This window comes from Callithrix jacchus, chromosome 17, assembly GCF_049354715.1.
Source record: "Callithrix jacchus isolate 240 chromosome 17, calJac240_pri, whole genome shotgun sequence".
NCBI classification, from domain to species: Eukaryota; Metazoa; Chordata; class Mammalia; order Primates; family Cebidae; genus Callithrix; species Callithrix jacchus.
The window spans coordinates 30,294,976-30,321,846 of record NC_133518.1 but is presented as its reverse complement, the minus strand read 5'-3'; the positions used below and the strand labels follow the sequence as shown (position 1 = coordinate 30,321,846).

Sequence of the window (26,871 nt, the reverse complement as noted above, 5' to 3'; positions counted from 1 at the left end):
TGTTGCACAAAACGTTTTAACACATGATTATTAATATGCAGTCTTCATAACATCTGAGCAGAAAGCCATGGGAACTTTGATTCCTAGCCTCATCCCTCATATTATCATGCACGAGCCATTTTTTTCCATTTTCTCATTCATCCTATAGTTATTTATGCGTTTTTCTCATCTCCTCAACTGAACTATTGTTTCCTGAAGTCAGGAACTGTATTTTATAGCATCTCTAGATTTTATACAGAGCCTAAGACATGGTATAGACAGACAGATAGACAGACAGCTCTACTTAAGGATGACCTGGGTTTCGTTTTAAAGGCATACAAAAATATTTCTTTGCTCAATTAGATGGAATGTTGTGTTTTTTGAAAATACGTTTAAGTGGCAATAATCAGAGACATATTTCTCTGAGACAACTACTTGAGGTATCTTAGTTCCCAAAAAGGTTCTTTGTAAACCAGGAATTAATTATTTTTAATATACTTGAATCTGAAGTTTTAATGATCCACACTTCAGTATTGTCAACTGCTCCAGAATCGTCGTCATAGTTACCCAGTATCAGGAACATAAAGCTAAATAAATTTTAATGCAATCTTAACCCATTACAGTTTCTGAGGTGATACATTTTAATAGGTTTTGCAACATCAGATGCCTCCATAAAAATTCATGCAAATAAAAGATTACAGACTTGAATATATGCTGATGTTTTTCAAGAAATAGAAATACTTTCAAAAGAGCTCTCACCTAATGAGCCAATTTTTATTTGTTGATCATGTTTCAAACAGATAGGTAAGATTAATCTAGGAATAGTAATAATGCTTTAATTGTATGAGTGGATTTAATCAGATAATACAGTATCATTTGTAATGAGTTCTTATGCTTTCTGCAGGTGGATAAGCGGAGCAGCTGTAGTCAATGCATTTTACTCTTCAGGAAGAAATCAGATAGGTAAGATGTATTCTTAAATAATTATTTAATATTTCTCTATTGTTCCCAACCTGTAGCACATTGTATGACCAATTACAATACCTCTAAACAAGCACTGCTGATGCTGAGTTATTGATCTATTGAATACATTTCTTGAAAATAATGAATCCATTAACTTTTTTCACTATAATAGGAAAATTCAAATTAGTACAAATCACATTAAGTAGTTTTGTTTCTTTTACAATATTCCTACTTATATCTAAAATAATTTATCATGTTTCTGAATACTTTTATTTTTAAGTATTTTTAAGTCCCTTAAATATATCTGTATAAAGTTGTATTTACTTTAAGACTCATTAAGCATTAGCTTCTTAAAGTGGTTTAAGGTTTCAAGAGCCAACTTTTCACAGATCCAATCTTGGCAATTCTGTATGCTGGCTCTATGAGAGATGGTTCTATTCTATGTCATCTTCATTCAGGAAGGCTCCAACAGGTTTAGAAAGTTGGAAGCTCAATTACATTAGATTGAAGTATTTGAAATTGTATTTACCTAACCACATTGGATAAAAAAAGAAAAAAATTCATATGTTCACTAATAGTATTATTAAATACATATGCATAAATTAATACATGAATAAATTATCATATATGATGAATAACTGAATGACATAATATGACAAAGATAGTTTTCTCTTCCTGGGAAGGCCTGGACATCTTTGAACTTTATATCACTTATCACATATATTGGCCATTTTTTTTTCCAAGGGGATTTTAGCATTAGAAAGTAGTCAGCTGATTCAGTACTGCCAGAAATATTCTAAACAAATAGTAGAACAGACTTCTACCAGTGCCCTCAGTTCTTCAGGTGCACTAGAATTAAGAGAGATGATAATCTCAGCATTATTCTAAACCATTCTTCTTATATCTCAGAGTCTGTTGTAAGCCTCATTTTTATTTGATTCTATTACCAATTAGATTAGAAATTATAAAAAATCTTACCAGATATTTATCATTGGTTAAAAAAACTAACCTTTAAATAAATTATATATTTTTATGTTAAAGTTTGATTATGCCTTTCCCTATTGCTTTCAAGTCAAGAGTTAGGTTAAGAAGTTATCTACATTTCTTCTAGTATTTTTATTATTTCTATTTTTGGAGTAAAACCTTAATCTATTTTCAATTTACTTTGGTATATTACCTGAAAATGAATTATATAAAGTACCCAGAAAGGATTGTTTTATAGAACATATAAATAATAAATAAGATATGTTTACTCAGGTTAAAATTACTTAGCTCAAAGTCTAAGCTAATGAATGTTTTCTGCTAGGGAAATGATTGCTAAAACCCAGACCAGAACCTGCTTAATGATTCAACTCTTCAGAACCTGTGCAGTCAGTCCTTTATAATGTAGTCTTTGAAACCATTTAGATCTTGTTTTAAAATGTCTTTATCTCTAGAGGGTCTTCACTTTGAAGCCCTCTTTTTAATATTCAGTAGTTCTGTCAGTGTAAGATCTAGTTCATTTGATACTGAGACAAATGGAATAATTAACTTTCAATGGAATTTCAAGTCAAAGTGAGGCAACTTAGGCCCCTTAGCTCTGCATTAGGGCAGACTAAGGGATGCAGCTTCATTTCAGTCCAGCCGAGGGAGGACCCTGGATCCTATCAGACCTGGTGCTGACGCATCCTCAGTAGGACCACTCTGGCATGTTCAGTCCTTCAGCCGTTCTCTAGAGCAGGCTCAGGCATTTATGCCAAGACAGGACCTTGTTTGATTCTGAAGTACCCCAAGTCCCTGGAGGTGGCTCAAAATGGGCCCAATTCAGAGATTCCCCAATCAGAGAAGAGATGAAAATATTTTCATTTTGAGTTTCATGTCCTGAAACCAAAGAAGCACACAGAAAAAGAAAAAAGAAGGTAAAAGTGGCCCAACATTTCACAAAATAAACATAATCCTCTGGCAAATCAAGAATTAGCTATAATAACAATTCTGACTATTTTAAAAAGATGTTTTCAAAGATCCTTAAAGATCCAATGGATATATAAAATAAGAAAACTTGTTAACCTCTTTTTATGTGATTGTCGGCTTCTTGAACAGTAAAGAGGGAAAATCCTGGAAATGTACACTTTTTCTCTTTGAAAATTTAAATCTTCAAAGTGAGGATTGTCTTAACTAAAAATAGTTGAAGAGTTAAATCTCCATCTTTTTTCTTGGTAGAAATGTGTATGTGGGCTGGGCGCGGTGGCTCATGCTGTAATTCCAGCCCTTTGGAAGGCTAAGTGGGTGGATCAACTGAACTCAGGAGTTCAAGACCAGCCTGACCCAATATGGTGAAACCCCATCTCTACTAAAAATACAAAAATTAGCCTGGCATAGTGGTGGTGCCTGTAATCCCAGCTACTCGGGAGGCTGAGGCAGGAGAATTGCTTGAACCCAGGAGGCAGGGGTTGCAATGAGCTGAGATCATGCCACTGCACTCCAGTCTGAGTGACAGAGACTCTGTCTCAAAAAAAAATGTGTATCTGTATACGAATATACACAGACATACCTATATACATGTCTTCTGCAACACTGCCTTAATGAATTTGGGATAATGTCCATTACAAAATTAGGATTGGTTATAGAATAGCATGTGCCACATAAATGACCCACCTCCCCCCTACACACACACATAGACATATAGAATACTCCAGATTTGATTTCATATACTTTCTCTTGGGACTGGTCATTTTATGTTATGTTTAAAAAAATTGTTTTGTTATATAGAGACTTACTCATATCAATAACTTCTACTTCTCAATTCAGTTTTCACCATTTTGTTAGAACTCACATATGTAGGCGACATTCCAATTTGTATGCATTCCTGCCTCTTCATATCAACAAAAAAGTCAATTTCCAAGAAAGAAGGCAAACTAAAAGTGCTTAATCCGCTGTTCCTCTTCCTTGCATGTTTATTTCATGGAGCTCTAGAAGGCCATAACATTAGGAAAGCTGGACTTGAATGTTTTGTCACATGGTTCTCTGTAAGTTCCAGGCACTCTTCTGTCATCATATTAAACCTTAAAATCTCAGTGAAGGAAATGATTGAATGTATTCTCCTTTTTCATTAAAATTGCAGAAATAATTTTTTAAATAATTTTTTTTTCAGTTTCTCAAATGTGTAAGTTCTTTAGTGTGTTCAGCCTGTGTGGAATATAAATACCTTGAGATAGTTAAATTTTCTAAATTGTCTTATTCATTCTTAGGAGTTTTATTTTCACACTTGAAAATTAAGATTATTTCCAAACACATTGTTACTCCATTTAGTATAAAAAGAATGGTTGGGCTGTGCATGGTGGCTCATGCCTGTAATCACAGTACTTTGGAAAGCTAAGCTGGGCTGATTACTTGAGCTCAGGAGTTGATAACAGCCTGGGCAACACGGTAAAACCCTGTCTCTACCAAAAACTACAAAAAATTAACTGGACATATTGGTGTGCACCTGTGGTCCCAGCTACTTGAGAGGCTGAGATGGGAGGATTTCTTAAGCCTGGAAGGTAGAGGTTGCAGTGAGCCGAGGCCACGCCACTGCACTCCAGCCTGGGTGACAGAGTAAGACCCTGTCCCCCCCACAAAAAAAGGATGTTTAATTATTTTCCACCAAAAAAAATTGCTTAATTGCTGCCTTAAGCTTTATATTAAATATTCTAAAATTGGATTGCTAGCAGCCTTCAAAAAACAAACCACAGAAGTTGTGATGGGGAGGGGAAAAGGAAGAAGAGGAGACACAATCTGTTGCTTCATAGACCAGTGACTTATTTAATTAACTAACTTGTTGACAATCATGAACATAAAAAATGCACAACTAAGCAGTTGGTTATAAACAACAGTTGTGACACCTAGTAGTAACAGCATACTTATTAGTAATAAGGCTACTGGGGAAAATCCTCCTTACAGAGATTTAGCTGACAAAGGAAAAGGGGAGGTCATAATTAGCAAACCTGAACTTGAAGACTAATATTTAATAAGAACCATAAAAGTCTTATCACTTGCCTGAAGATGGCATATCAGGGTATAATTAAAGCAGCAGGATCTTTATAGTTAATATTTAGTCTAGATAGCACGTTTCATAACAGCATTTTATATAATGGGTGGATTTTAGTCAAAGTACATAGTGTGGGAGATAGTATTCACTTTAAGTTAATAAAGTACTGCACATAATTTTTATACTTTAAGCTAAAAATAATTTCCTGGCTCAATTTAGCTCAGGCTGCTACACGTGAGGAATGATTTTCATCAAAATTCCCTAAGAACAAAAGTACCTTTTTGTTGTTGTGTCATTTGAATGTTATGGCAACTTTCCAAATTTTTGGAGAGGTCTGGAGAGCAATTAAATAGCTCAGCTCAGCTAATTTTTAAAATCTTCTCTGTAAATATCTAATATTTATCCCTGAAGCCCATGTGAGGTTACATTGTATTCAGCCCAACTGAAAGACAAAGAAATAACATTTGCTACTCTGTGTTGCCTAAATCTCAAATTTCTTAAGGTCAGGGCCCTTCTTTTGTATTCTTAATGTCCTGCATAGGGGCTTTGCACTTAATATGTGTTGATACTGAAGGTTTTTTTCCTTAATTACAGAAAATAATGTTTCAGTTATTCAGTGGGTACTAGAGTTTTAAGCCATTAAAGATTGAATTACTAAACAATGAACATTTAATTAATTTAATTTTAATTTCTTTCTAAGATCAAAGATTAATGATCTCTAAATAACATGACTGAAAATTTTATTAAACAGGGGAGATAAATACTAATAAAAGATGTAGATTATCTTTCCTTGGAATATATTTTTATATGAGACATATTATTAGCATATTTCAGAAATGGTGAAATATATTTGGTCAGAGTATATATTACAGGAGAATACTGGAATGAAGCAGGGAGGGGAGGTATGATGGAGATGGAGACGTGGGAGAGGACCCTGGAGCCATAGGCCAGAAAGATGTGTTTAGCTAGAGAGCAATGGTAAGTCTTCCAAAGATTTTTCACAGGAGAGTGATGATGCCCAGATTTGTCTTTAATCTGGCTGCAGGATAGATTCAGAGAGTAGATGAGATTTAGAATAGATTATAGTTGGGTGAGACAGGAAGTAGGAGACTGATTAAGAAATTAAGTCATTCTTGAGACAAGGAATGAAAGTATGTGTGAACAGAACAGTGACAGGAGGAGATAAACCAAAGATGCTCCTGAAAGCTACCTCACCCAGCCTCTGCCTAAGCAGACTTGTAAAACACTGTAAAAGAAAGGAGGAATCAAAGATAAATAGAAACATTTGTTTCTGCTGATAGAGACCCTTCAAGTGCCATTAGCAGACATAATACAAAGACTGAGCACCTAGAGAGGAAAATGAATTTGGTGTTTGATGCATTAAATGTAACATGTCTGTGAGACATCTGAATGAAGAAAGTTAGCAAGTTAATGCAGAAGTCAGGGAAGATTTCAATTCATTTATTTATTTACTAAATACTTTAGGACACATTAGTAAGTTACAGTGATCATTCATTTATTTATCATTGATTATTCATGGATGCAATACATTTCCTGAGCACTGATTTTGTTCCAGGTACTGTTCTAGTTTTACATATTGTTCAATTTTAGGCATTTAGATAATGAACTAGAAAAAAGTATAAAATAAAAATAAACACATGTATATACAGACACACAAATCTGCTCTCAAAGGGCTAATATTTGAGGAGGTGAAGGGGATTGGGACAGACAGGAAAAGGAAGGACTCCGGTCATAAAAAAAGAAATACATAGAATATGAGGAAGTCATAAGTGCCTTGATGAAAATAAGGTAAGGTTATGTGATTGAGGCATACCTTCAATTGAGTGGCAGTGTTTATTTAAGATATTATTGTATATGGATACAATTTCTGCAATAACATTAAAAACAATACTTGTGCTATTAAGTAACTATTTCTTCCAAATATTTATAAGGGGGAAAGGACCTTCTTAATGAAAGTTATAACTTCCCTTTGCTCCAAACTCCTTACAGCACAAAACAATCTTAAAAGCCATTGTAAAGTGAATGGTGATGATAAATCCTAGATTACTGCACCACTCCAGGATGAACTCTGTTATCATCCATAAGAAAATGTCTGCATTGGCTGCATTGGTTTCTATCACAGAAGGTTTTTGTATGTAACTAAGTGAAACTGACATAGTGAACAGCAGAACCCCAAGCCTCCTGTCACTGAATAATGCCACGGTGGCAAGCACCCATAGTCTCAGCTACTGAGGAGGCTGAGGAGGGAGGATTGTCTCTAAGAAAATTAAAATTTTTAAAAAAAGGCCATGAATAATCCCTATCTTCTCTCCTTGTAGTCTTCCCAGCTGGCATTCTGCAGCCCCCCTTCTTTAGTGCCCAGCAGTCCAACTCATTGAACTATGGGGGCATCGGCATGGTCATAGGACACGAAATCACCCATGGCTTCGATGACAATGGTAGGTGCAATTGACATTTTCCTTTGGCTGAGGCATATGCTCATAAATTGCATTAAGAGTTATTAGAATTTTTCAATACAAAACCACATTTATTCAAATAGGTATCATTTCTCTGTTTTTCACCACACTTTGAATTTTTCCTTCAAGTTGTTGCTTAAGAAGATAAAAAGTTTCTTACAGTGAGTGAAACAATGTGTGCTTTACACTCTGACACAATGAAGCAAATATTCCTATTGAGAAAATACTATGGTATTTGTCAGCAGCAGTGATAATGCTTGGTCTTAGTTTCCTGATTGTATATGACTTATCTTGTCATACTCTTAAAGGACAGGCTGCATGGCTATGTCTTAAAATCAGATGTAAAATTAGAAAATATTGTCTCTCCAAGTACTCATAAGACTCTTAAGCTGCTTTGGGTCAAGGACTTTTTTGATTTTTTCTTGTTCTTTTTTCCCATCTTGTACCTACTACCTAGTTCAAGTCTTTGCAAACAGTTAGGCACTTAAATGCTACCCTAAATGGCAAAATCAATTTAGAGTTTCGATCAAAGCTGAATTCCTAAGAGGAATAAAGACATGAAATATGTAAAGAGATGATAGTTAAATTTATGTCAAGGTTCGTTCACAAATGGAAAGAAAGTAGAAAGAGAAAATAGAGAATAATCAATCCCCATTTTAGAGAGCCAGAGAAAGAAAAGGCGACAGGAATGTTAGAATTCTTGAAAAGACTTACTAAGTGTCTATTAACTCAAACTATGCAACAGTCTTAACAGGTAGGTTCTAATACTGTTTCTGTTTTTCAAGTGGAAAAAGATAAAAGCTCACGAAAGATTTGCCCAAAGATACAAAGCTAGGAACTGGTGAAACCAGGAGGTGAGTTCAAGTAGGATGGCTGCATAGCCCTTTTCTTAATCACTACATCATAGATAAATATGAAAACAATGGTAATATTAAGTGTCAAAACACATGATAAATGCAATTGGAGCTTAAAAGGGGGAAAGATCGATGTAATTTATGGTTGGCAGGGAAGCTACGGGAGAGAAAGACATTTTCTTTGTGTGCTTGAAGTTGAGGGAAACTGAGCCCACAGTGTCCAATGAAGGATTCAGGAATATGAAATTAATGCCAGAATAAAAATGTTGACTGCTTAAAATCTCGAAATATCAAACTAAACATACTTGTCTCAGGTAAAAACCATTCAACAGAACAAGGCATAATTTCAGGAATATTTTGGCTGGTGGCCTCATCTGAGGTATCAAGAGCCAAATCAGTGAAATGTCTGGGTCAATACTGAGGCACATCTGCAAAGAGAGCTCTGGCAGTCCAGGCTTTGCCAGCTCTGTGATGAGGAGGGATGACAGTTTCTTTCACCATCTGTCTTAATTTATTGTTCTGTCACACAGCAGTATTTCAGTCCTTGCGCTTTGAATTAAAGGTATCTTATAATAATTCTTGTTGCAATGAGTTCCCATTTTACTTAAATAAATATATTACAGGCAGAAACTTCAACAAAGATGGAGACCTCGTTGACTGGTGGACTCAACAGTCTGCAAGTAACTTTAAAGAGCAATCCCAGTGCATGGTGTATCAGTATGGAAACTTTTCCTGGGACCTGGCAGGCGGACAGCACGTATGTCATTAGTATTCTCTTGAAAAGTTTTAGACACGTTCAACCTTAAATGTATTATTGGTGCTTTTTAAAAACAATCTGAATAAAGTGTCTTTTTTAACAGCTCAATGGAATTAATACACTGGGAGAAAATATTGCTGATAATGGAGGTATTGGTCAAGCATACAGAGTAAGTTAAAAGATTTTCTTTCCATGTTAGTGATTTGGAACATTTCTCATATTTAATAATTCATTTAAAACCTTTTGCAAAAAAAATTCATATAATGTAAGTAGTAAATGATGAATAGAAAATGGAAAAAATGTGAGGAGAAAGAGTTGTGAATATGCCAGCCATAAGGTTCAATACATTGATGTGATAGAGCTGAACACTTAAGTTTGCAAAGAGCTGAAAAGAAGAGAAAACATGGAATATTATAACAGCCAAAATGATGAGATATGCAAGTTCACAAAGGAGGCAACATTTTTCTAAGACATAATCTCTGAAATAATTTTTTTAAGAAAAGATGTCCCATAAGAAGGATTATTTCAGGGTCATTGACCAATAGAAGAAACAGGACCTTCAGTTTTGTAGCAGGTGAAATAGCATTTGGGAACAAAAATCAATGTAAACCACGGGCCTATTAAACCATAGTTCATATATGACACATTAAGGGACTGAAGTGATATGGTTCCAGCACATGGCCTTGTAGTCAACCACATTGTTATACACAGAGGAGTATTATCATTGGAGCATCCCTTAGAATTCCATTTAGCCTTCCATTTATTCTTGCATTCAACACATACTGATTGAGGCTTAATAGGTTTGGCATTATTCTAAGAACTAGAGATAAATCAATGAATGCTTTATAAAAGGTCATTATTTGAGAATGTGAGCAATGGTTAAAAAATAGTCTAGTGGATGCCATGTACATAAGAAAAAGCAGGGAATTTCATAAAAGGGTGGAGGATTCATGGTCTAGGAAGCCACAAAGAGGAGTAAGGATGATTTTGAGTGTTTCTCTCAACTATGAAGTAGCCCATATGTAGGAGAACAAGCAGGGTTTACTTGAGATGTCACAAGGGACAAGTTGTCCCTAGGCTAGAATTAGGCTTCGCTAGGACAAGGATGTATGGAATGATCAGTGGAGTGAATGAGGATATAGAATCATTTGTTCATTATGGCAATGTTTGGTTTAGAGTGGAGGAGAACATCAATGGTTGGGTCAGGGAAGAGGAAGCATCAGAGAAGTGTAGGAAGAGGTGACTGATGGGGCCTGCAATTTGTCAGTTGACCAAGGATGATCAGAGTGTGAAGTTTGGGAGATTAAGTCTGCTACAAGATTTCCAAAAGAATGAGTCCCAACCAGTTCCAGGGTTTGGAACTGATTGGGACTCTTTGAATGCTTAGTGATTTTTTACGTTTTTTTTTTCCTTTTTGAGATTGAGTCTCAGTCTGTTGCCCAGGCTGGAATACAGTGGCATGATGTTGGCTCACTGCAACTTCCACCTCCCACGTTCAAGTGATTCTCTACCCTCAGCCTCCTGAGAAATTGGAATTATAGGCACACGCCACCACGCCTGGCTAATATTTGTATTTTCAGTAGAGATGGAATTTTGCCAAGCTGGTCTTGAACTCTTGACATCAAGCAATCAGCCTGCCTTGGCCTCCTAAAGTGCTGGAAATACAGGCGTGAGCCACTGCTCCCAGCTGCATTTTACCTCTTTGAGTGCTGGATGCTCTTTATTCCTATAAATATTCTTGAACTTCATTCTAGGATACAGTTAAATTCCTTGAAAATGGTTTGATTCTTTTGGGTCTTTCTTTTGTAACTGTTAGTTGGGAGGGAGTCAGGGTTCAGTCTAGGGACATTATTCCTGACTGCTGCGATAAGAATCTACTCTGAGAATCTTGGGGGTTTCCATTTCTTGTCTTGTGTAAGTACCAGACATTGTTCTGTCTAATTTTTTTGGGTGTTTTGCTCACACACATCTTCAGATCAAGACTAAGCTAAATGCTTGAGGGTAACCATCTGTGATCTCTAGGGTTCTCTTTTTGTGTAGCTTTCTCCTCTTTAGTACCCTGTTCTTGATGTCCCTGAACTCAGCTCCTTCTCCTCAACTGAAGGAGTCCCCCTGGCTCTGACTGGTTTTCTCCTATGATGTAGCCTGAAAACTCTCAGGACAAAAAGCTCAGCAGTCATAGGACTCACTTTATTTTTTTTACCATCTCTCAGGGGTCATTCTCCTTTTTGTCTGATGTTCAATGTTATGCAAACCATTGTTTAAAATATTTTGCTCATCATTTTGTTATTTCGGCAAGAAGTTAAATCTAGTCTCTATCACTCCATTTTGGCTGGAAATAGAAGGCATTGGCACTCAATATTCCCATGTTGATTCTAACTTGGGAATGATTGCGAATCACTGCTATAAAATCCAGCCAAAGTTGGGGTTGATAGTACTTCTGTGGAGATCATCACCTAGACCAAGTGAGGGAATCTGTGGGGATCGCTCCCGCGTGAGGCCCCTGGGAAATGGGCCTTGCCATATGGTGAGCTTGAGCCCGGACACAGATCCCCGGTTGGGGGAGTCGAGCTGAGGGAAAGCAGGAACCGAGAGAGGGACTATGTTATTCTAAATAATTAATAGACATTACTTTATGGATATGAGGACTTGGGAGGCAATGTGTCCACTTTTGGCTTCTTATGGTTTATTGCTTGATTGTGTTCATTTTGGACCCTTGTTACCTTCATTGTAAAATATTAACTTAAGTATTTACACTTGGTAACTTACTTACCATAACTTACTGGGTGTAACTGTAACTTACTTACCATGGCTTACAGGGCGTGACTGTAATCTACTTACCTTGACCTATTGGGCATAACTTACTTACTGGAAGTAACCTACTTACAGGGCGTAGCCTACTTACTGCGCTTAACTTACTTACTGGGTGTAACTTGTTTACTGTAACTTAAGTACGTTAATCGGTGTAAACAACTTTAACTTCAAAAAGGTATATAATGAAACACATTGTAAAAATAAAATTGCTGCATGAGCATAGCGCATGTAGCCCTCCAGACCTCGCCTTTTCTATCTCCTTTTTTTCCGGCGCGCGCTCTCTTCCAGGTTTGGGACCCTCTCGCTGGACGAGATTCCCGGGCTCGCGGCCAGTTCTCAACAGCTGGCGCCCAACGTGGGGCGAGTCAGTTCACAACAACCAAGTACAGAATTGTAATCATGACGCCAATTACAATTGTGCAAATATTTTGTTACACTTCAAAATATGTAAATTCTTAACATGTAATGCCTGCCCCCCGCCCCACCGCCCCACTAGATTGCGAGCTCTCTAAGAAGGAGTAGGTGCAAGCCTTTCCCATATCCCCAGCATCTTTACATAATAGAGGTTCAGGCAGTGTGCGGTGGCTCATGCCTGTAATTCCAGCACTTTGGGAGGCCGAGGCAGGCGGTTCACCTGAGATAAGGATTTCGAGACCAGCCTGGCCAGCATGGTGAAACTCCGTCTCTACTAAAAATACAAAAATTAGCTGGGCATGGTGGTAAGCACCTATAATCCCAGCTACTCAGGAGGCTGAGACAGCAAAATCACTTGCATTCAGGAGGAGGAGGTCACAGTGAGCCAAGATTGTGCCATTGCACTCCAGCCTGGGCAAAAAGAGTAAGACTCCATCTCAAAAAAAAACAAAAAAACACAGTAGAGGTTCAATAAACCTATGCTGATGGTAAGTAGGAAGAAATGAAATATATCTTCTATTCATCTAGTTGGTCACCTTCTAAAGGTGTATTAAATTGGAAATGACACATCTCCAAAAGTTTACTATCAATTCCTTTTGAAAGTATATTTAGTAGAGGAAAACTCAATTTTTTCAGTAGTGCATATAAATCCTTAAGAACTAAGAGTACTTTCTGACATTCAGATTACCTAAATATTTTCCTCTGAATGTAACTGAGGCTCAGTCCATTTTGTCCTGTCTTCAAAAGACCAGAATAGTTGCATTTGATTATCCTCACTCATAGGAGACTAGGCCTCTAAGGGAACTCAAGAGAATCCTTTGACTTGGCAAGAATCACTCTAAGTCTGGTGAGTCTATTTTGGTAAGAGAGTAGTAACTAAGCTAATTGTAGACTTCCTTGGCAATTCATTTGTCCTGACTAGCCTTATTTGTCAATTTATAAAACAACATTTAGATAAGCTTTTCATTACTTAAGTCACCTATTCATTCCATTGACATTTATTGATCATCTGACATGTGCCAGGCTCTTGTCATCTACTAATTATATCTTGTTCTTTTCAGAGCACTTGTAAATAAATTTGATTTGTCTCTCTAATTCATGAAATAATTGTAGGTAACCATATCTAAATGTATTATTAGGGTGATTTTAATCCAAAAAATTACTTGGTAACATAATCTTTTACATAGGTTTATATATAACCTTAGGAATTATAATCATTGTTTTCCTATCTTATCAACTGCCTAGGCCTATCAGAATTATGTTAAAAAGAATGGTGAAGAAAAGTTACTTCCTGGACTTGACCTAAATCACAAACAACTGTTCTTCTTGAATTTTGCACAGGTATTGTGTCTTTCTTGATTGATAGATGTGAAAACCATTTTGAGTTATAATTTCACAGTAAGTTAGATATCACATGCTGAGTTCTCCTGTTTTAATCATTTGTGGCAGAGCATTTGACTTGATTCACTTTCATTGTTTATAGTAGACTGCTGGATCATATTAATAATAAATAACTATGTTTTTGGTTGCCTTTCACTGAACATTATTTAAGAGCTAATGGTTGAGGAATACAGAATTCCAGTTTAGTTTTTCTCCCTCCCCTCAACTTGCTCAAACAAATAATCCTGGATTGAACCTGAGTACATTCTTTGCTTTTTCTATTCCTATCTCTAGGTGTGGTGTGGAACTTATAGGCCAGAGTATGCGGTCAACTCCATTAAAACAGATGTGCACAGTCCAGGCAATTTCAGGTGTGTGGGTATGAACAGCAATATTGGGTCCATTGCTTCCACATTTGGAATTTAGCCTTTTCTAACTCCGATAAGATCAACAGAATACATCAGAGCATTTTACGTAAGCATACCCTTGGCCACTCTTTTTCTTAGAATCTACATGTCCGAGTCTCAAGGCTTGATCAATTCCAATAAATGTCATCTGAGAACAGTGGCTCAATTTAAAGCTAGCACAAAGACATTTCTAAGAGGTTGTGAATGGTTTGGGCCCAGACCAAGGAGCTCCAAATTGCAAAGAACAATTCCAACATAAAGGAAACTTTCTACTAATTAGAGGTTCTTCAATACAGAATAACATTATTCCCAAAGCTTCAGGAAAAAGTACATTGAAGCAGAGGTCAGAGAACAGCCCATCAGGGATGCTAGAGAAAAATGCTCTATGGAGTGGAAAATTGAGCTAGAAGAAGTTAAAGTCCCTCCCAAATTAGAAAATCTAAGAGAGCAATGGTTGAAGAGAGTCATTCTAATCAATATTTGAATATTAATCTTAGATCCTACGTATTTGTTTTAGAACAGAATTCCTAATGCTACTGCTTTCCCATGTACTAGGACACTCAGTCAATCATCTGCTGATCAACAACACCTCTCAGGCCAGAAAGTTTGAAAAAAAGAAAAAAAACCTAAAAATTTTATAGAGTGGTTGGAGATGAAATTTGAGAACAAAAGAGATAATAGGCTAAATTTCCAAAAGCTGTACATAAAATGAATGTGAACATACTTCCCAGATCATTTAATCCTGGGGAATAAACATTCAGTTATGGAGAAAAACATCCAATTTTGAAGCAATAAAGTAGCACATTTAAAAATTAAAGAATTTACTCAGCTTGTTCTTCATCATCATCATCATCATCATCATCATCATCATCATCTAATATTTGCCTGAACATTTCGTTCAATATTCATTCACTCAATAGCTGCTTATGGTATGCCTATTATCTCTGTAATCCAAGCTAAATTTAGTTCTGCTAAGTTATTCAAATTAACTGCTTGACACATAATGAGCAACAAAAGTCACTGAGTTAATTCCCATTGCGGTGTAAAGAAACTTTTAGTTTTAATTTTTTATGCATTGTCTTTTTCCTTACTAAAGTGAACTTAAACTTTGAAGTAAGAAACACTTGAGTTGCAACCATGGCTTCACCACTTACTGGCTGTTACTGTAACCTCTGTTACAGTGCCTCAGTTTCTTGATATGTAAAATGAGGATTAAATTATCATGAGAGTTGCTAGAGGATTAATGTTAATATAAATGAAGAGCCGTGTGTGTGTGTGTGTGTGTGTGTGTGTTTGAAAGTTCATACTAGGATTATTTGTAGACAAGAGGGATGAACAGAATAAGAATTCTTATATATTTTGCAATAGTCCCCTTATCAGTCAAGGCCTTTTTCTTATGTTCTGCACAGTTCAGAATGTTAGTAACTGATCGGCTATTAAGTAAAATGTGGATAAGTATATAATTTTGTAGCTTCAATTTTAAACTGCAAACAATATTTTGCTATAAACAAGTTAAATTATTTGTATCTTTAAGTTTTTGTTGTTGTTTCGGCTCCAAAGATCCTTCATTGACTATTTTTCATTCATAGTAAGAGAAGAGAGAGAGAGAGAGAGAGTGTGTGTGTGTGTGTGTGTGTGTGTATGTGTTTTAAGGGTAAACAGAATGGCAACCTTTTGTCAAGGAAATTATTATTTTCTCTGGAGGTAAGGAGATTTTCTTGGCAAAAGTTTGAGCTTACATTTGGTTTTGGAAACAAGCCACTTCCTGGCTGTACAAAGTAAAACATATTTTTAAAGAACTTTAAAAACTAGTAGATATCAAGTTGCTATTTAAGAATCGTGCTTGGTGATTATATAGAAATTTTTCTGAATTTGAGAGAGATTTGTAACCTTATGCTTACATAGCCATAGTATTATAACAAAAGGCAAGATACACTTATACAACAAAGCTGAATCCATAAAACCATATTTGCTATGTCTAACTTACCATTGTTTGATACTTTCTAACTAAAGCCTTATTTATGTACTTTAAAATAAACTTTAGAAGTTAAGGTTTAAGAATTTAATTCTGAGGATAGCAGCTAGCATTTATAAGCTTATAAACGCACCATACAACCTCATTTGTCAAGGGTTTGCCCTGCATATCTCCATGAACTAAAACATATGTCCATAAAAACCTCGGTGAATTTCAGTCATGTTATTGTAATACCTAGTATATCTACCATCCTCAGAGAGTGAGAGGCTGCAAATTAAACTTTAATAGGTAAAATTTGTCTCCTTTAAGTATTAACAGTTTTATCTTAACCACTGGATTAAAATTTCTCTGTTAAAAATACGTTTCTACCTTCCTGCCTTAAAACAATATCCTGAAAAGAAACACCTGACCCTTTTTAAAATGTTAATGACACAGACTACTTTAGATCATTAGTTATGGTTCTACTGTTTATTAATTTAGTAAGCCACATTATTATACCAATTGTGATGCTATTTGATTTATTTTGGCTTTTTATTAGAGTTTTCCGGTGTGTTTGTTCCTTTCCTGGTTTTCTTTCCTATTATTGTACTGCCTACTTTTAGTTTCCTAGTTCCTCAATTATTATTAGCTCAGAAAACATGTCATTAAACTTAAATGGTATTTAAGCCCCCAAAAATTTTCTTTTAATAGTCTAGAAATTGAATCTACAATTTAAATATTGACTTCATTTTGGAAATTCAGTTTTTTGTTAGCCGTCTATAGTCATTTCAGGGAATGGTTATTATAATATTTATATGTAATCTATAAATGTTTTTTTAATTATTTAGATATAATATTTCTATATAATATATAAGAGTCTGATAATTTTGTAAAGCAAGTCCAAATAGGCAAAATGATTTAGGTGCTTAGATTACTCAACATTGTCTTCCAGTCAGGAAGAAAGGGCACTTTATAGAACTGACACCACTAGCAAAGCAAGAAAGGTTTTTCAAAGCTTAATTTCTAATATTTTTGAAGGAATATTTTTTTCTAGTGTTTTATGTAGATATGTTCAACTGATACATTTTGTTCCTTCATAACTCTGTAACTTAGCATGCTAATAAGCCCTCTTTGAAATTCTTCTGTTTCCTCCATTTACCTTCAATATTAGCATTGGTTCCTGATATATTATAGATATCAGTATAGATTTTGGTGAGCTTTGTAGAATTTCTATTAGCATCTCTAATCTTTAGCTGATAACCAGAAATCTATTGTGGCGTTTATTTCTTTATGAATGTATAGCAGAACATACACTCATTAATATGTCTTTGCTTTGAATGAATAGTATAAATTAGTTAAAGATTGGATAGCGTATTCCTGAATGAAGCCAATTAACTTTGTAGCCAAGTCATTCATTTACAAGAATTAACAAAAGTTTGTCTGAGGACCCATTAATTGTACAGAGTAATTCAGAAGTTCAGTTGTTGTAGGCAGGAATAGTCAGATAGGATATAAAGTCCATTCTTGGTCACAATGCCAAATCTCTTAGATGTTTTTAACACAAGTAACTGTTTGCCAAGGGGAAAAAAATGCAGTACAATAAGTTATTTTATATAATAAAGTAAAAATTTCAAGTAAATCACCTTAAGAAATCATCAATAAAAGCTTTATTATCTTGTGTTATTAGAAACACAGACACAGGCAAATCATTCTATATGGCATGAAATTCAGGTACATATCTTCCAATAGCAGAAGATAACTCATGTAATATGATCTCACTCTTAGAAAAAAGATGTATTTTAGTAATAATGTATTCACTTTTCAAAATAGATTATCTAGGCCAGGCACAATCACTCACGCCTATTAATCCCAGCACTTTGGGAGGCCAGGGAGGGAGGATCACTGGAGCTCAGGAGTTGAAGACCAGCCTGGGTGACATAGTGGGACCTCATCTCTATCAAAAACAAAAAAATTGGCCGGGCATGGTGGCACAGGCCTATAGTCCCAGCTACTTGGGAGGCTGGGACAATAGGATCGCTTGAACCCAGGTCAAGGCTGCAGTGAGTCATGATCATGCCACTCCAGCCTGGGTGACAGAACAAGACCCTGTCTCAGAAAAAAGTAGATGATCTATTCAAAGATTTGATGTCATAAACACCAGAGGTTAACTAGGAAAGTAAGTGAAGTCCTGGGGTGTTGTTAAACTATTCAGGATCAAATTAAGTAGATTCTTTGAATGGAACAAGACGAGTGGAGCGTACGTGGAGAGCTGAGTGCTTACCAGGCTGAGTGTTTCTGCAGTGCTTACTTTCCACGGTGTTATCTGAAGAATTTTATTTCTTTGAGGTGTTTTTTGTTTGTTGTTTTAATTTTGAGATTTATAAATATAAATCTTAAAAATACTTTTTAAGAGAAATGTAGAATTAAATCCTGAGTTTGGACATTTTTACTGAAGTACTGGTCCCCATCTGATTCAATCCGACACAATCCTTTGGAGAAAAAAAATTAATAAAATGAAAACAAAAACATGCAGCTTTTCCAGTCAGTGACTCTCATAGCTACTCTGTCAACCAGGGAGCTTGCTCCCTAGTGTGAGGAATGCTCAGGATGACAGGATAGCTGTCTTTAACCAGTACCTAGGCATTTCAGTACCTAGTTTTAGCCAGTACCTAGTACCTTCCCCATTTAATACCTGAATTGGGAAGAAGGTTGCCTTAATGAGTCAAAGCTCCTCTCTAACAAAGAACCCTTGAGCCCCACAATCTGAAAGACTAAAGACCAAGCAAATTTCTAATTTCTAAGATCTTTTGATCTCTACATAAACAGTCACTTTTGGCTACATTATAGAAGTAGGTGTTTGTTTTTTTTTAATTTTTTTTTTTTTTTTTTTTTGCTTATGAACAATGGAAATTTATTTCTCACAGTTCTGGAGACTGGAAGTCTAAGGTCAGGGTGCCAGCATGGTCAGGTTCTGGTGAGTGCTGCTTCCTGATTTGCAGACTACAGACTTCTCCTTATACTCTCATATGGTCCAAAGAGTGAATTTGTTTTTCAATTTTTCAGATGTAAGTAATGGACTTTTTTTTTTAAATCAAATTAAGCCAAACTCTAAGCTCGTAGACTAAGCTAGGAGATGAGCCATTTACTTTCAGTGGGTTTTCAACGTACTCTTTCAGGGTTATTCTGGAGTCCAAAATCATCACACAGGCACAGAAATTAGAGAATAGCCTTCATCTTCAGTCCACCATGGTCACTGCTGAGACCTGTACATTCCAAATGCTCCAGCTGGAGTCAGTGGTTCCATTTCCTCCCAATGCTGATGAGTTTCAGAGCCTCTACACTTCATGTCCAGGCTCTCCCAGCAACCATGCGCCATGCTAACAGAGAGCTTCTCAGGGCCTTGCTCAGAGTGGGAAACATCTCCTTGTCATTCACACAACCTGCCATTACTGGAACCTACCCCATTCTTGGGAAGGCCATCATCTCCCTGTCAAGTGGACCAACATATAAATTCCCCAGCTCCTGGCTCCACTTCACTATAACTCTCTCACACCAGGAGATTATTTTCATCTCTAAGACTCCTCTAGGAATCCTAAAAAACCAACAATTAAAAAAGGTTACATCCTCCATGAAAGATAGGGGAGTTGTGGTGGAGAGGGAGAGAAAAGTTAGTTGATGAGTAACATTAGAAAGTCAGACTTACAAAAAGTCCATATGAATCTCTCTTTTCTGGAATGAAGAAAGGGAAAGGAAATGCTTTTCTTTCCTTCTAGTTGATCCATAGTATCAAACAAACAACAGAAACACTAAGTAGTGTTTTCTTCATAATGCCCTATTGCTTCTCTACAGATAATCACTGTGACCAACCAAGTCACAGGTTCATTCATTCAGTATGTACTGAGTCCTGTGCTGGGCTTGGGGGGTGCAGCAGGGAGCAAGACCTACACAGTACAGTCTTCTCTCAGCATCTGTGGGGGATTGGTTCCAGGCCCCCTGCAGATACCAAAATTTGTGGATACTCAAGTCCTTGATATAAATGGTGGAGTATTTGCATATAACCTATACACTTTCTCCCTCCTGTACTTTGTCACCTCTAGATTACTTATAATACCTAATACAATGTAAATGTTGTGTAAATAGTTGTTATACTGTATCATTTAGAGATTAATGATAAGAAAAATAAGTCCTTCACATGTTCGGTACAGACACAATATTTCCCCCACATATGTTCGGCTGCATTTGGTTGAATCCACAGATGTGGAACGCAAAGATACAAAGGCTGTATTTTGCCCTTAGAGACATTAGTCTAGTGGGTGTATCTGGAAGTAAAAAGGGAGAACAAATCATTGTAAATGTGGTAAGTGCTTTGCTAGGGATAGTTCCAGTGAGAGGAATTAGTTTAGACAGTGTTCTAAGGCGGCCAAGGAGGGGACATTTAAGCAAAGGCATGAGTTAGCCATGTATTGACTGGTGAGTACTTTCAGGGAGTGAGGTCTGCAGGTACCAGTAGGCCCTGAAGAGGGACAGGGTTTGGCTAGTTTGAGAAACTGAAAGTAGGTCAGCATAGTTTGAGCCTAAGGAGGAACAGGAAGAGAAATGCACCACGAGGAGGCTAGAGAGGTAGACTGGGGCCATCAGGAGGACACTGCAGGCCATGGGCAGGAGTTTACATTTCTTTCAAGTCCATGGAAGGTTTTAAATAAGAGATTATGGAACCTGATTTAAATTTTAAAGATCATTCTGACTGTGGTGTGAAGAATGGCTGGAGGGGAAAGAAGTGCTAAGATGTACACACGGTAGGACACCTGCCAGGTAGGGAGAGTTCCGTAAATCAAAATGGACTCACCTGTCACTTGCGCCTCATCCTTCCACCAGTTCAGTCTCCCCTTGTCACTGGGCCCCTCCTCCCAACCTAAGCAAGCGTGATGGGCTGGCCTTAACAGCAAGAGAAGGAAAGGAGCTGGTTCAGGGTACAGGGTGGGTGTGAAAACATCACCTCTGCATCAGCACACTGACCCATGTCTCCCCTCAAACGCTGCTAGGTGCAGATAGTGAGCTGGACTGTGTTGTTTTTGCCCACTGGGGTCAGAGATAAGAGGAAAGTGGCATTTTGCCAGCCCATTCCAGTTATTTGGGCTGAATCCAGTTTCTGAAATTTAAGGAGTCCTTTTTGAAAAATGGAAAATAAACCTCTGTCAAATCAACAAAGAATGTCTATTTAAAGCCTATTATATGTAAGTTGTTATGTGAGCCCTTTCAAGACATTGTGGGAAATCGTGATTATATTCTTTGACCAAACTGTATTATAATACAACTCCAATTAACTGCATTTTCAAATGTGAATTATTCATTTGTTTTAAAAACACATATAATGCTTATAAATTATTAACTCTCCATGACAACCTTAAGATGCATGTTCTATTGTGCAGAAACCGAGGCACAGAGAGGCTTCATAAGCAGGATTCAAGCCATGTGGTCTGTCTCCCACATCCGTGCTGTTAACTCCTGTACTTGGTTACCTCTCCATTTAAAAATTCTGTTAATGAAAGGGAACTGACTCATTGTACCAGGTTATTTTACGTTTAACTTTAAATTCCAAATTCATTCACTTGACCTGCAGAGGGAAATGCTACAGGGCTCCAGTGTGGTACGGACATGAGTATCAAATAATGATGGTGACTTTTTTGTTTGCTTCAAAGGATTATTGGGACTTTGCAGAACTCTGCAGAGTTTTCAGAAGCCTTTCACTGCCGCAAGAATTCATACATGAATCCAGAAAAGAAATGCCGAGTTTGGTGATCTACAAAAGAAGCAGTGCTGTCCTTGGCTAGACTTGCCAACACCACAGAAACGGGAAACTCTCCTATTGAGAGAAAATGGGCCCTAGGGGTCACCGTAATGACTTGGGGGTAACCAACAGAGAGGAGAGCATCACAAACAATATTAGGTTGTTCTAGGAAGGGGGTCTAAGGCCTATCAAGTCAATCACTTCTCACTGTGTAAATAATGCTTAATTTCTAAAGATAATATTACTGTTTATTTTATTTCACATATGGTCTACCAATTGCTGATGTCCCTAGAAAACAATGCTAAACCTTTGAGGTAGACCAGGATTTCTAATCAAAAGGGAAAAGAAGATGTTGAAGAACACAGTTAGGCACCAGAAGAACAGTGGTGACACTATAGTTTAAAACACATTGCCTAACTACCAGTTTTTACTTTTATTTACGACATTTCAAAGTCCTTCAAAACCCTTCCAAAGAATTCTTACACACATTGGGGCCTTGGAGCTTATATAGTTTTAAACTCATTTTGCCATACATCAGTTATTCATTCTGTGATCATTTATTTTAAGCATTCTTAGAGCAAAAAATGAATGTCTACAGTTGTTTTTTGTTGTACCTGCTTTGACTGACACTGAGATTCTTAACGCTTCCTGCAATTTTCTAAGCAATTTCTTGCTCTGTCTCTCAAAACTCGGTCTTTTTAAGAGATTTATATAAATGTAAAAATAATTTTTATATTTAATTATTAACTACATTTCTGAGTAACTATTATTATAGGTAACCAATGAATATTGAAGTTTCAGCCCAAAATAAACAGTTGTGAACCAAGATCTGTAAAGTGATATACAGATGAAAATTTGAGACTTTTTAAACTTATTAAATCATATTGATGAAAAACTTTAAGCACGAACTTTAGAGTAAAAATTGCCATTGGACAGTTGTCTAGAGATACATATACTTGTGGTTTTCAAATTGGACTTTGAAAATTAAATCTGTCCCTGAGAGTGTCTCTGATAAAAGGACAAATCTGCATCTATGTAGCTCTGCGTCTCCTGTCTTTTCAGGTTTCTCATCAGATGGAAATATTTTGATAATAAATTGAAATTGTGAACTCATTACTCCCTAAGGCTTTGTGACAGCTGTCTAACTTAAGAAAGTACATTTCTGAATAGAAATGGGAGGCCTCTGATGGACCTCCTAGAATTCTAAATCACGAAGAGTTCTGGAAAAGCACTTGATAGGAATTCATCTTTTGAGGCTTCTATTTTCTCTTTTCCTCTTTATTGACTATTTTAGTTCATTGCCTGATTAAGAGTTTACAAAAGAGGTGCACTTCCAAAATTCTCATTTTTCCTAAAGAAGATGAAAGCAAGGGAATTTCTATTTAAATGATGAGTATTAGTTTCTTGTCTCTTGAAAATGTCCATTTGCCTTTTTAAAAATAGTTACAGAAATATCATAACATATGTACATAAATTGCATAAAGCGTAAGTATACAGTTCAATAAACTTACTTTAAATGGCCCTGTAGCCAGCACCTGTGAGAAACAGAGCAGTGCTAACACTCTAGGAGCACCTCCCTTGTCACTTAATTTCTCCCAGGATGACTATCCTGACTCCTAATATCATTCACTAGCTTTGTCTGGTTTTGTCTTTAAATAGATAGAATCAATCAGTATGTATTCTTTTGTGTCTGGCTTCTTTCTCTCAGCCTTACATTTATGAGATTCCTCTATATTGTTGTGCTGATTGTGAATCTTTTATTCTCACTGCAGAATAGTGTTCTATTGTGGAACTTACTACAATTCGTTCATCCTATCGTTCATGGGCACTGGAGAACTTTCCAGTGTGGCACTGTTGCAAATAGTGCAACTATGAGTGTACTGCATGTTATCATCTTAAAATGTACATATTTCCTCAAGTCCTTCTGAAAACTATCATAAGCGTTGAAATTATAGTTTCAGGCCAACTATGGATAGCCTTACCCTTTCCTCCTTTATCACAGCATAATAGGCAATTTCAAATATACTTATATCTATATTTCCTAAATAAATTTCAAACCTACCTAAGTGATATTTGTAGCTGGAGTAGTAGGAACTTCCAACTCTAATAAAACAGCTCTCTCTAGCTTATTTTATTTCCATCGTGTCAGAGCAGGTGAAGAGCCAGAAGTGAAGAGTGACTAGTACAAATTATAAAAAGCCACTAGACTCCTCAGTGCTAGCTTTTTGAAACATTAGGCTCCCATCCTTATGTTGGAACAACTCTCTGGTGCCTGGATCCCCTTTGTCTATAAATATAAGATTTTCTGGGCCTAAATGATAGATGAGACAAAATAGCAATGCCTCCCTATCCCTCACACAACCAGATGTCATGAGGTTTACATGGTACTCTTTTTGAGTTATATAGAGCCTTTGGATATCTCTAAAACACTACCAATTCTTTGGAGTTGTCACATCAGATAAGACATTATCTGTAATCCCACACATAAATCCAGTTCTCCCATGGCTGAGTTCTGGTTAAAGAAAGTCTAGAAGCTGAGACACAAAGGGTTGGGGGCTGATGAAACTCAGGAATGAGGTAGGAAGATGCTCTTGGCAATACCTGTTGGCAAGGAGCCTACATGCTACAGTGTTTGAGTGGATGCTAGATGCAGAGTGCAAAGGATACTGTCCACGGAGAAGATTCCTTGTTCTAGTCCTTTTCTGCCACTCCTGCCAGGATGACCTTGGGTATTTGCTATAATTTTTTGGGCCTCTGCTTCTCTCACCTAAATAAAAGACAATTTGATCATATCCATGGTTCTCAGCAAGAGAAGAAGTATGTGTCCAATGCTGCCTTACCATGAATCTGTCTCCCAGTTATGAATCAGTGGGCAGGATAATCTGAAAACTCCCATTTAATTGCCTGAGTCAAATTAAACAAAATTTTAATCCAAATAACAAGTACCAAAGTTTTATCAAGTTTGGGTCTGTGCTGCTGTTATTATTAAGCATTTAAGTGGGGCAAAAGCTTGCTAACTTTCTCAAAAGCATTTCTCATTCCTGTTGCCACAGATGGAGCGCTCAACATAGAAGATATTTGTCATTTTGGAAAGAAAAAAGACTCTATTCTCAAATTTTGCTAATCAGAAATTTTTATCAGTTTCCAGTCTCAAAAATACAAAATAAAAACAAACATTTTTAATTCTGTTACTTTTATGCCTAGTCAACTCTGTTCCAAACTGCCAACACCTATGTAAATCTCTACCCCATTTACGTCTTGAAAAATGTGAAGACTAAATGGAGCTTTATCTCTGTGATCTTGCACTTCCCACTAGCTTCAAATTGAATTTTTAAAAATGAATAATATAAACTTTGTATCTAATATGTCCTTGTTTTTCCCACCCTTTTTCAAAGATCACCATGATTTTCTGATTGGATTTGTTTTCATGGCTGCCAAATGTTATAGGGAGTCAGAGATGACCTAGGCAAAAGCCAAAAGTACATGTCTTTGTCCACAGTCTCAAGGCTGAAGAACCTGACCATTTGATTGGGCAGGTGGATACAGGAGTCACATCTGACTGGTGTCAAAGTGGCACATGTTTATTGCATTATAATCTTTTACCTAACAATGTTTTCTTAATTTCAGCTTCTTTGTATTTTGCATTTCCTCTAAAACAGTGAGAAACACTACTTTTATTTTCAACCTCATATACAAAATGTTGTGCTTCTATTTTGCTTGACAAAACGTATCTTCTCAGCTGTACAAGGGATACCTGGCAGGAAAATAATCATTGGTTCTTGCCAGAAATAATAATGAGTTTCCAGCTTGGGAAGTATAGAAAGACGGGAAAGCCTAATGTTTATGATAAATTTTTATACTCTGGATTTTCCTTCTACCCAGAAACTAACAATTTTTCAGGTATTAGGCATATTAACATCTCATTTCACTCTTATAAATACACTTGATAGAATCTCCGATCTGACATCTATTCTATATTCAGGAAGACACAAATGGAGTCAAGTATCTGGGCTATTGTTTTCACCTTGGTGTAAGTCCTTCATATGTGCCATGAATGCTCTACGTCCTCTGACATACAGCATCAAAGATGTAATGCTAAGATGTATGGCAGCTTTACAATACCAAATAAATAGGAACTAACACACTAACTAACGCTGGGTACAATGGCTCATGCCTGTAATCCTAGCACTTTGAGAGTCTGAGGCAGGAAGATTGAGCCCAGGAGCTCAAGACCAGCCTGGGCAACACAAGGAGACCCCATCTCTACAAAAAGTAAAATACAAAATTAGCCAGGCTTAGTGGCACATGCCTGTAGCCCCAGCTACTCGAGAGGCTGAGGTAAGAGGTTCACTTAAGCCGGGAGGTCAAAGCTGCAACGAGCTGTGATTACCCCACTGCACTCCAGCCTAGGCAAGAGACCAATACGGTGTCAAAAAACAGAAAACCTAACCAGAAAGTATTTAGATTTACTAAATGAAAATACAAAAAGGACACAATGTTCAATATGCAATATCATACCAACTATGTTAAAATATTGTTCCATAAAAAAAAGTTGGAAGAATATATGCCAAAAATTAACCTGAACTCTCTCAGGTGGTAGTATTATAAGTGGCTCTTATTTTCCTTTTTTGGTTTTCTGCATTTTAAGTTTTTCTGCAATAGGAAAATATTCCTCTTAAAAAGTCACTTTTAAAATGTTATTTGGAAGGAAAAAGAAAAGGAATATGAGGAGGGGAGTGACGGGAAATTGACCCAAAAAGAGAAAATATAATTTCCCTGAATAAAAGAGTTGTTAATTCTTTTCAGGATCTATTCAGTTTGATGTCTCAGGCAACTTCGACTCAAGGAAGTAGCTTTCGGTCACGAGCTTGCCCCTGCCCAGGGCAGGCAGATCCGTCTATAGAGCCACTTTGACACACACTCTGCATAACACAGAGTGGAGGAAGTTGCTGGACCTTCTTCTGATTCTCAAAGTGCTTCTGTGAGAACAAAGCATGTAATCTAGAGGAGGTTTTGGGCTTTTTCCTGAAAATGCTAAAAGGTTGACTGATCCAGCCACACTCTCCCACCTCCATCTA

The 26,871-nt window shown here is 36.7% G+C and overlaps 1 protein-coding gene across 5 annotated transcripts in view; it reads left to right on the top strand.

Annotated features, from left to right (window-relative positions):
• The window catches only part of MME (membrane metalloendopeptidase), a 101,232-nt gene extending 78,326 nt beyond the window's left edge, over nt 1–22,906 (top strand). For all 5 annotated transcript variants that reach the window (XM_002759471.6, XM_078353993.1, XM_078353990.1 and 2 more), the window contains exons 17-23: nt 884–942; nt 7,288–7,407; nt 8,903–9,036; nt 9,140–9,205; nt 13,510–13,605; nt 13,939–14,015; nt 21,705–22,906. In XM_002759471.6, coding sequence (XP_002759517.1) covers nt 884–942; nt 7,288–7,407; nt 8,903–9,036; nt 9,140–9,205; nt 13,510–13,605; nt 13,939–14,015; nt 21,705–21,804 — 652 coding nt within the window. In that variant the 3' untranslated portion in view covers nt 21,805–22,906. The remainder of the gene's footprint in view (nt 1–883; nt 943–7,287; nt 7,408–8,902; nt 9,037–9,139; nt 9,206–13,509; nt 13,606–13,938; nt 14,016–21,704) is intronic.
• The last annotated feature ends 3,965 nt before the right edge of the window (nt 22,907–26,871 follow it).